Source organism: Montipora foliosa, chromosome 5, assembly GCF_036669935.1.
Source record: "Montipora foliosa isolate CH-2021 chromosome 5, ASM3666993v2, whole genome shotgun sequence".
Classification (NCBI taxonomy): domain Eukaryota; kingdom Metazoa; phylum Cnidaria; class Anthozoa; order Scleractinia; family Acroporidae; genus Montipora; species Montipora foliosa.
Genome location: NC_090873.1, coordinates 33624256 through 33635530, shown reverse-complemented (window position 1 = coordinate 33635530; position 11275 = coordinate 33624256). Strand labels below are relative to the sequence as shown.

The window sequence follows — 11275 nt, the reverse complement described above, 5'->3', positions numbered from 1 at the left end:
ATATCAGTCTATATCAAAATGTCATTTACAAAGCTGGAAAATCATTCTCAGTTGTTATGTGGCCCTGATTTTGCAAATGAAAGACTCTTGCTCTGCCAATTTGACGTTTAGAGCTCATAATTAACAAAATTAAACAAAATTACCTAGAATAGCGTGACCTAGCCCCTTTAAGTACTAATTTCGATTGTTACCCATTTTAACCTTAAAACAAAAAAGATAGCATGACAGTGCCCCTTTAAAGTCGCTCGGAATATAATTCCAAAACAAAGCATTTAAAGGCGAAAATGAAGATTTATTTTCTCGCCCCAAGGAAGTCTTCGCTCATGGCTACAACAAGTGTTTGATGAAGTTAATAAAAAATACAGTTAAAAATGTTAAAGTAAACTTTTCATGAAGAAAAAACAGAGAGCAGTCGTCTATCACTAAAACATCGATATCGATCAAGGAACTGTTTCAAAATGACTCTTCAAGAAGTTGACACCTGATGCTTGCTTGCTTTTTTGTCAACAAGTCTAGCTTTGATTACGCAATACTACAAGTTTCACAACATTAGCTCTCGAACAGCCCAATTTAGTACAATATTTATTGCCTTCTCCTGATCTCTTGTTTCGCCTGGTGATCTATCCCACAGGTTTCAACTTTAAGTAAAACATATAAATCTTCATGAAATACGGAAAATAGCGAGAGTCTGCGGGAATATTCCAAAAACTCCTACGAGTCGAGGCGCGCTAGTTCCAAAGTATAACAACCTATAGACTCAGCGTCAGAAAGAACAAAGTAGATCTGTTTCAGGGATGACGCCATGACGGAAACAAAGTAGTTGGAGATGGCTTTGAGGATGGTCTGAGCTGCTGTCTGCTTCGGGAAGTTGTTACTGCTTTGAAGAGAAAAAGGAAACACAAGTTCAAAATTCCTTTCTCTGAAATGGTGAACCCCTCGCAGGGTTCGTACACTTCGTGTCCTAAAATTTCATGACTTTTCAGGACCATACAAGACAAAATCCATAACCTAGGAAACCATGAAATGTTATGCGTACGTGTTCCAGAATATGAAATGAGACAGGTTCCATTTGCGTTTGCCAAAGCTTTGAGACAACAATTTTATTTCGTTTGTGCATAGTGTTGAGCTAATTTTCCAGGATTTTCTATGACTTGTCTTCATTAATTTTCCCACGATTTTTCAATATTAGAAATCTATGTTTTACCAACATTGCTGGATTTTGCACCAAACAAAATGGTGACTTTTCTTCCCACATTGAACATGGGTGAGGGGCGGAGGGGGGCCACAAGAGCATGCTCTTTCCCAAATAGTACAGCTAATACTTAGAATAACCGAATTAGGTGTGAAGTGAAGTGATGTGTGCAACCTTCCCCACAACTTTTGACCAGGATTGTAGTTCAAGTAGACTTTTCCTTTGTTTCAGATTATGACAATGAGTATTACACAAAGCAAAATCGAATTGAACTGGCTTGAAAAAGTTCAGACCAAGAAGAAAATCGTATAGGTAACCATAATATTATTTTGAATGCAATTTGGTATAAATGCGCACAAGTTTTTCAGAGAGCCTGTGTAGCAGGTGGAGTGGTGAATTTTAGACGTTTCTTTCCACCGGGAATTTAACGTTCGAGAGATTGTTTGAAGGTAACAGCTGCACGAAAACCCGGACCTAAGCCAAAAACGAATGCGCAGGGGGGTGGGGCTGGGCAAGACACTGGCATCAACCCCAGTGGAAATCATCTCTAATTCACCAAACCACCTGCCACAAAGACTAATTTTCAGACAAAGGCATTGCAAAATTTGTAGCCTGAAAAATGTACAACTGCTTAGTTATACCAAATTAAGTCAGAAATGACAAGAGTACTTTAATAATGATATACACGAAAAAAAGGAAGATGGAAAATCAAAAAAAATCAAGTGAAATTTTGACAGTGCATGCTTCAATTTGCTATGAAGTTCATTCAGCCGATTGGTTGAAAAATTACTTTTGCCGAATTCAGACTTTTACAAGACTATTGTTAAAAAGTCATTCAACTGTAAACTTGGAAACATGCATTTGTAATTTGTACCCATCAGCCATGATACAAGATAACTGCACTCTTGTGTGGCCAATCAGAATAGAATTGTTTTTTTGTTTTCATGCATACTATAAGAGCCAATAAAATTTATTACAGAATTCTTAAACTCACCTTCCACTTCCAACTGATGGGAAAGCAATGGATTTGATGTTCTTCTCATCAGCTAATGTCAATGTGTTTTTGACAGCTTTCTCCAAGTTTTCTGTGGATTGATCATTCCCCCAAGTAGGGCTGTGTACGTGGATAACATACTGAGCATGCATATTGGGTGCGTCACTTATGGCAGCTGACAAAGAAGGCAAAAAAACAAACAATTCAAAGTCAGTGATTCTTAACCATTGTCATCATATCATCCTCAGATCCCTGAATGATAGCTCTTTCAGAATAGGATTGCCCAATTTACTGAAGGAGGGGAATTTACATCCAAGAGTACTCTCCCACACGGCTCTTAAAGGTAGACTAAGATTAGTATACCAGTAGGTAATCTCATGATTGCAAGTGCAATTCGTAACATGAGCACCGGTAAAATTACACCATAAACACCCACAGATAAGCTGCATCCTTTTCCCAAAATTCATCACTAGAAATCATGGGTGAGGCGCTTATGTGCGAGAACATTTGAAAATGGCTGCTTCCGAGGTCCAGTTTTCCATCTTTGTGTCAGATCTAATGCCTGGCTACTAAGCTACGAACATTCCGCTCATGTTCCTCTTGTTATATGCAAAGATCTATGGAAAAACTGTGTTGAACAAAGAAATTCCTGTCAACAAATACCAGGAAATGATCAATCACATGTCAAAGTTGGCTGAAACGATGTTCATTATAAAAATTATTTGCCAGTAAGTGCTAAAATTTTGGGCAAGACCTTGAAGTATTTTCCATTTCAATGTTGTTAGCGAGTTTACGTTCCATGAACAGTGGATGAAGAATACTTCTTAAGACTCTACTTCGGATTTCTTTTCTAAAGGTGCTGCACAAACATGCTTTTTCCTTTACACAACTACAATACTATGCCCTAAAGCAATCAAGCGTGGGAAATCACAGTGCACGGACCAACCGGCACAGGAGCACTCCTGTTGTTAACTCCGTTAAATTACATTTAAAGTGCCCCTGTGACCAAAAAATCAATAATATTCTTATTTTTCTTTGGATTTCAAAACTATGTTAATGGGGACATAGTTTTTCAGTGAGTGCTTAACCCATTGGCATCCAAACCGGCCGAAACCGGTGGGGACATAGTTTTTCAGTGAGTGCTTAACTAGACAGTACGTGACCCAAGTTTTAAGCCTTAATTTTAAAAAGACACTTGTTTATTTTCACCGGAATTTCCCTACTTAATGGTCCACCATTACAAATTTTAAGTTCTTGAGAGAGCTGGATCGAGGAGAAAATGACATCAAAGGCTCACTAGTTTAAGAATGCAATGCCTGTGTACTCCCACAGAATTACATGTAGCACGTTTTGGGCTTTCCAATTTTTAAACTCATGTTTTGCGTAATATATAAAAAGGTGAATTCACACACTAAAATTTTAAGCTAGTGAGCCTTTGACGTCTCTTTTCCCTGGATCCAACCCTCTGAGATCCAATCAGTTTTGAACGTGAGTAATGGCGGACCAAGAAGTCCAAAACTTACACTCAAAGTAAATGGCCTTTGGATAAAAATCAAAGTTCAAAATTTTGCAAGCCAGGTGTAAGCAAACACATTTACTAAATCTGTAGAAAAAAAGGAAGTGATTTTTTTTAATCAGAGGGGCACTTTAACTGCATAATCTTAGAATCGTGAGTGGAATAAAATGTGTTCTACTGATTCTTATAGAGGCTTAATTTCCATGAGCCAAAAATTTGCCCCCCTGAGAGAAAACCCCACAGATCATGGTATTTACAGTCAAGGTTCAGTGTATGTCATGTGTGATCTGTTTTTCCTCAAATTTTTACCCCATTTTCAACTCTGTATGCCCTTCTTGAACTTTGCTCTAGAGATTCTGAATTCCTGAGGTCATTTCGTTGGTCAATTGCAAACAGAATGCTATATGTAATTTCATTCCTGCAAAAATATCTAGCACTTAAAAATAATTTGAGCTCATAATTGGTCAAAATTAATTGTTCTTTAGAGATAATGCATTTTGCTGCAAGATAATTATTGTTGAGTTTTTTAATACTGTAAATGCCTGGTACATGTACTTCATAAGAGAGAGTAACATAAATAGTGTCTATTTCAGACTATTGAATACATGCATGAGTCACACACGACACAGCCAGACTGTTTCCATCTAATGGCAAAGGGGTCTCTCTGTGCTGACCAAATCCCCTGCTTAAGTGTAATGTGTTAGAAAATTGTTTCACATTAAATTTTTGCACTTAAACTTATGATCATAGAAGAAAGAGCATCTATTACTGATAAACATTTACCTGTTGCTAGTTCCAAAGGTCCATGAGATTCTGACAATTTCTTAACCTCATCTTTAAAGTCATCTCCACCAGTTTTCTCCAACACTGATCCTGCAAACAAATTGTCATTACTTATGGCTGAAAGTCAAATGCCTTTAGATAATAATACCCACTTTATTGATTCACTTAAATGAAAGGGAAGGATACCACAGGTTGTCCCTATTGAGGGTAACCACCCGCAGCCAGATGTAATTGACTAAGAGTCGAATTTGATGAGGGAGGAAAACCGGAGTCAGATTGAGATCAACTGAAACTCAGCCGACATACAATCATATGGCCAAGGGTTGAACCCAGGTTGCCGAGGTGTAAGGCACGGTTGATTCCCACTACCGCGCGCCCGTGACTCAGTTGGTTGAGCATCGGGCTGTCATGCGGGAGGTCGTGAGTTTGACTCCGGCCGGACCAACACTCAGGGTCTTAAAATAACTGAGGAGAAAGTGCTACCTTTGTAATTACATCCGCAAATGGTTAAGACTTTCAAGTCTTCTCGGATAAGGACTATAAATCGTAGGCCCCGTCTCACAACCTTTCAATGCTCACAACCCAATGGGACGTAAAAGAACCCACACACTATTCGTAAAGAGTAGGGCATGGAGCTCCCGGTGTTGTGGTCAGGACTCATTTCATTCATTCATGTGCTGGGTGAGATCGCTAATGGACTGATAGCGGCTGCCAGCGGTGCCTATATATGCTGATGTCCGATCTCACCCATGGATCACTTTCTTGTAAAGCACATTTGAATATATTAATAGAAAATGCGCTATATAAATTCATTACCATTACCATTACTAAGCCGCCCTGACTCCCCTTCAGATGGAGCTTCCTTAACAACATCTACATACACTCTTTATCTATGTCCCCCATAACACTTTCCTTTTAAAACCTAGTTTTCATATGTCGGGAAAATCCCAGACGATCAGGGATGTCACAATTTCCCGACCATCCCAGACTTTGCCAATTAATGAAAACTATAAATCATAGACACCCCGGATAATCTCGGATGGCCAGGGATAAATTGGGAAAATAAGACATGTTTCTACTTTCCTGGCGCATCCCAAATTTTTGCGATCATCGGTGATGATTCCAGACATACCGTCCGGGACATCATTCGTTACCAATCCTCTAAATTGTAAGTTTCAATTTTTTGGCGCACTTTCCATTTTCCAACAGTCACCATCGGGAGAATCTGCGACAAGCATCTGACCATTTCTGACACATTGGCAAAATCTGGGACTGTTGGGAAACGGCAAAATCCCGATCCCCGATCATCTGGGATTTTCCAGACATGAAAACTAGGCTTAAGAGTGACACTCCTAGTTTTTAGTCTGTCTTACACCATACTATTCTACATTGCACTTGTCAATGGGGAGCCAATTAGGGACAAAGGATAATCCAGAATTAACAAAAACCTTTGATCAGGGGAACACATACCTACTTCACCTCCCAAGTAGAACGTTGCATTAGTAGGATTGACAAGGGCATCAGCTTCAACTGCTGAAATGTCTCCTTGAATGACTGTCAACTGAAACAGATACAACTTTTATGTTAAAGAATCCAGCTTCAGGTAGAAGAGGAAAAAAGCTGGACTTGCCCACAAGTGAACTTACCCTTTCCCCTATCTTGAATACATAGTCTTAGGGAAAAGAATAATAAACAAGAAACACTATCTCCCTCTTCATGTACATCACAATATTTTTCTCTGCCTTTACCTTTTGTCCCAAAAAGAGAGTTTTCTCTGATAGAACCGCAAGACCTGCTCCAGGCCCTGACTTGTCTCCTTTCTTCTGCGCAGGCTGGAAATATGGCAAAGGTAAAGTAGGGAAAATAAAAGGTTACGACTTTAATGTGGCATTATCCATTTCACCTTTAACACTGAGAGAAAATCTCTGTGTAACTTTTGGAAAGAAAGACAACAGATTCACACATATTAGTTTACTGATAGGGGTTATCAGTCACACAAGCACCTTAACGTCTTCTTTCATTTTTCAAAACTAAATCTGGGTGGAAGTCGATCAAATGTTTCCATGGAAATAGTCCTAGTCAAATTTGCCATGGAAACATTTGATTGATGTCCACCCAAATTTGGCTTCAACAAATGAAAACAAGTCGTTGAGGGCTGTGTGTGACTGGTAACCACTGTAAAATCATGATAGGAATAAGACTTCAGACATTATACTGTAGTTTTCCAGTTACAAGTTGCACTCAATCTTGTTTGTGTCAAGTTTACATATTGAATGAGGCAGAATAGAATAGAAGGCTGAATGGAGATGAAGCCAACATTAACATGGACAGCAAATACAAAGACTAAGGTCGTGTTCTATTGGGATAAACCGTTTTTAGTTGGTTGGGTTTTTTTGTGTTCTATTCGGAAAAAAACGTTTTCAGTTGGTTTGGTTGATCAACTTTTTCAACCGGCATCAAACTAGGTTGAAATGGTTGAAAAAGCACTGGCAGCGACCATTGTCGTTTACGCGGGCCATTTAAAATCGGCCGTGGACTCTTACCGTGTTGCTTTCCCTCAACTTGTCAACGCTGAGAAGTCTGGTAATAATTTTTCCCAGGGTTTATCGAGTTTCAACCAAAAACAGATGGAAAAGTGTTCTATTGAGAAACCTCAACCCCTTCAACCTAAACCGGTTGCGGCTGAAATGGTTGATCCCAATAGAACACGACCTAAATTAACAATAGATCAACAAAACAGTTCTTTTCAGGGGTAGAGTTGTACCTCTTGTTGAACACTATATTTCATTGGTTGTATAGTGTCATACTTCCTATTGTTTTCTGTGCCAAATTCATTGTTATCTTTGTTCATTCTATTGTTCTTTTGCCCAATCCTGAACCCCGTTCAGTGATGTACAACACAACCCCTTTCCAGAGCCACCCCAGTTCTCTTAAGAACCACCAAGTTTTTAAAAGTCAATGGCCAACATGTCTTTTTAGTTTTTGCTAACTAAACTTTTGGGGAAATTTGGCAAAATAATATTACATTTTGTTCCTGTAAGACACACCCCAAGTTCAGAACAACTTGAGCGTACACAAAGATTTTAACTGAAAAAATGCCACACCTTATAACCAAAAAACTATGGCACAATAAATAATTAGTCATTTGATTTAAATGCATTGTGAGAATACTATAGCTTTGTTTGTTTGACGATGTGCTCGACTTTAAACAACTAATATCTGCACTGCATCATGTTAACGGTAAAGTCAGCTTACAGGCCTAGTGGCCCATCAGGCCAGAGCTTATCCCCAGTTTCTGTAACATGAAGTAACTACAAGTAATTCTACTCCCCTCTGGATGGGATGCTAGTCCATCGCAGGGTTACCCCCAGCACTTCGCTGGTACCCATTTATACACCTGGGTGGAGAGAAGCACCGAGGGAGTAAAGTGTCTTGCTCAAGAACACAACACAATGTCCCCGGCCAGGTCCCGAACCCGGACCATTCGCTCTGAAGTCGAGCACACTAACCATGAGGCTACAATACATACAATACAATACATACTTAATTGACCGCTCCCCATAGGGGCTTTTCAGGGCCAACGAAACACAACAAAGCGACGGAACAGAACAACAACAACTGTTAAGAATCCTGACTGGTGCAGCTGGGAAGTTGAACCAGGGACTACCTGGAACAAATCAGAGCGGGTCTTGAACCCGGGATCTCCGGATCTCAAGGCAAGCGCCCTAACCACTGGGCCACCCCCCTACCCCTCACGACCATAGCCGGAGGCTACCGCGCCTCCCTGCATCATGTTCAAACCTTTCTTTTAATACAAGGAAGGATTACGTTTTCTTGCAAACGTTACACTTGTACATGTTCATTGCCCTGATTTTAAAATCTTCAGTTCCCACTACCTGCCCCCATCTGACCTTGTAGCTCAGTCGGTAGAGTAGCGGTGATCTAACCCGAAGGTCGTGGGTTCAATTCCCACCCTGGAGTTTTTCTCTGTCCTTGTGTGGGCCCATTTCCATCAGTAGGGCTAACACTCACATGGTTCATGTGGGGTAGATACTTACCACTTCAGATTACACTCTAATCAGTAAAGTCTTTCTTTTAATTTTTTTTTTCCTTGATACATGTATGAGTAAAATGTCAAACTATGCTCCAAATAGATGAAAAAAGATCTGTTTCCTAGGTACTTTCGGAGTTTCCGGGTTAATTGAGCTCATCCTATGAACAACTGGTGTCTGCTTCTTCTAAAAATTATTGTTGTTTTCCACTGCAATCAATCACTGTAGCTGAATCGGACAGTATTTGTCACATCGAATAGATGGTAAATTTATGGTGCCTCTCATGAACAAAACAGTAAAGTGTGCTTTTTCACTGTGCTCAATAACTGTAGGGGAGCAGGTTAAGTTAAGGTGTCCCATTTAATATTATGACTGGGTGACTGATCCACTTGGCGAGTTTACGCCTTTCACAGTCCAGTTTTTTTTTTAACTGTCACTGCAAACATGATTCGCAGAAGTAAAAAAGAAAAGTTGATCCCCGAAAATCTACACAATAAGGTGCAGTAAAGCTCAAAACTTACCCCCTTCTTTCTGCCTTTGCCGGCAGGGATTGGTGCCTTCTTAACCGGAGATGCCTTCTTTGTAGGGCTAGCCATTTTCTTTCCTGAGGTCCCTGGATTTGTACCAGTGCTTGGCTTTGGTTTCTTTGCTGCTAGTTCTTCTGGTGAAACAAGCTTTCCACCTTTCCGTTTCTTTAAGAGTTCAGGGTGGATATTGGGAAGGACGCCACCTGATGCAATGGTAACTCCTTTCAACAACTAGTGAACAAAAAAGGGACATGAACAGATTTACCAAACTGTAAAAATTTGGGCCTAAACTTCATACCAACATCTAAATTGGGTGGAAATGATAACATAATCAACAAGCATGCCTAAATCAGTGTTATACTATTACATACATTGCATGCAATCAATTGCGTGGAGAAGCCCGAAAATTTCAGGACTTCAACAAGGTTTGAACCTGTGACCTCGGAATACCAGTGCAACACTCTAACCAACTGAGCTATCAAGCCACTGACGTTGGGAGTTGGTCATTTGTGGGTTCTAATTTTCCCGTGAGGAATGAAGCAATGAACAAAATGACATATGAAATGAATCATATACTGAACTGTGGATATGAAATCAAGTAAAGCCATGATCCTCGCAGTTATGGATGCAATTTTAGCAATTGTGTAGAGAAACCTGAAAAAACCCCGGACCCAGGACTTCAACGGCATTTTTTCAGGCTTCTCTATGCAATTACTAAAATTGTGTCCATAACTGCGAGTATCATGGCTTTACTTGATTTCAAATCCCGCAGTTCCGTATATGATTCATTTCATATATCATTTCATTCATTGATACATCATATGCATTGGTTGAAGCTACTCTAAAATCCCAGTACATAAACATGTGATGGTGATGATGATGATGATGATCGATTAACAACAAATGGCTATTGCTAAAAATATCCGCTTTCAATCTTTGTTTACTTGATAACCCCAATGCAAAGTTCTATGAATAAAATAATGACATATTTTATATTTGGTAACTGAGCCGGAATATATAACATGAAAGTGTGACAAGTATGGTTGTTTGGTGTTCACTTAAAGAAAACAGGTCTTTAACATTATAAAACCATAAACGTCTTTAATTTAATGATTTTCCCCCACAAGAAATACCTAGAACCTCTAAAAAAGATATATTGATAATGATCTTGGTTATTTATGGTTTTAAGCGCCAAATGCTGACCAGAACGGCCCACAACGCATGGAGTACACAATCGGTTCTTGACTGAAATCGACAAAGCGAAAATGAAATAGAACCATTAGCGTAAGCATACTAAAGGAAGATCTTAAAAACCTTGGAGAACAGTCAAGCTGAAACTCTTGGGAGATCAACAGTACCATGAAAAAGGTCAATGAAACACTTCATGTGGTCAAAGAAAAAAGACAAAGCCATACCTAAATTAGGGTTAACTAAAATTTTCAATGATGAAAAGCAAGCAAGCAAGCGTTTTTTTTTTTTTTTTCATTATCTGGTGGCCACGTATGAATTTAAGCATCTGTCAGAACTAGAATCGAAATCAATCAGACTTGCCATCTTTTCGCGATGTCGCCTGGTCGATGACATCAAATTAACTGCCCACAAACCCGGTACTTGCCTGATGGAGTTCCTCGTCGTTGGCTACGGCGAGTAAAATATGTCTTGGGATGATCCTTGTTTTTTTGTTATCTCTGGCGGCATTTCCCGCGAGTTCTAAAATCTCAGCCGTCAAGTATTCCATGACGGCAGCTTGATACACTGGAGCACCAGAGGCGATTCGAAAGTGATGTGTTGCCTGCCTTAAATATCGGTGAACCCTACTAACTGGAAATTGAAGGCCTGCCTTAGCCGACCGGGAAACTGCTTTCGCCCTTTTTGCAGCTTTTCCTCCACGTCCAGACATGTTGATTTGATAGGGAAATGGTCAAGATAACACAGTCAAAGCTTGGCGAACAGAGAAAGCGTGCAACAGAGCTCGTAGCACTAGCACTCGTCAAAGGTGAAATTCCAACCAATCAGAATTAGAGTTCTAACTAGCGCTCCTTTTTTGGAAGAGCGTCGCGCTCGCTTTGCGCGTGGCGTCTGTTTTGAACAAAGAACATCAGCTGCTCACATATGCTAAAATCAAAGGGATGGGTCTTTGATTTAATTCAACAAAAGCACATGAATTAATTCGGCAAAAGAGTGGTGTTACAAGTTAAGAACAAAAATACT

At 39.7% G+C, this 11275-nt stretch overlaps 1 protein-coding gene across 2 annotated transcripts; it reads right to left on the bottom strand.

Annotated features, from left to right (window-relative positions):
* Nucleotides 1–271: 271 nt before the first annotated feature.
* LOC138003998 (core histone macro-H2A.1-like) lies at nucleotides 272–11048 on the bottom strand. 2 transcript variants are annotated; one of them, XM_068850362.1, is made up of 7 exons: nucleotides 10680–11048; nucleotides 9059–9295; nucleotides 6234–6317; nucleotides 5956–6046; nucleotides 4486–4575; nucleotides 2187–2361; nucleotides 272–877 (listed from the first exon to the last, which is right to left on the bottom strand). In XM_068850362.1, the coding sequence occupies exons 1-7, from the start codon at nucleotides 10962–10964 to the stop codon at nucleotides 712–714; spliced, it is 1128 nt and encodes a 375-aa protein (XP_068706463.1). In that variant the 5' UTR covers nucleotides 10965–11048; the 3' UTR covers nucleotides 272–711. The 2 variants fall into 2 exon arrangements, with proteins under 2 accessions (XP_068706463.1, XP_068706464.1); XM_068850363.1 differs by having other exon boundaries at nucleotides 577–874.
* Between the last annotated feature and the right edge of the window lie 227 nt (nucleotides 11049–11275).

What these genes read in the sequence shown, in the direction of transcription:
- LOC138003998 (XM_068850362.1), bottom strand. Translation starts at nt 10,964, where the DNA reads ATGTCTGGACGTGGAGGAAAAGCTGCAAAAAGGGCGAAAGCAGTTTCC. An exon ending in CTACTTGGGAGGTGAAGTAG is followed by an intron (nt 4,576 to 5,955) that starts GTATGTGTTCCC and finishes ATTTGTTTGCAG; the next exon opens with GATCAGTGTTGGAGAAAACT. An exon ending in CCATCAGTTGGAAGTGGAAG is followed by an intron (nt 878 to 2,186) that starts GTGAGTTTAAGA and finishes TTCTCTTCAAAG; the next exon opens with CAGTAACAACTTCCCGAAGC.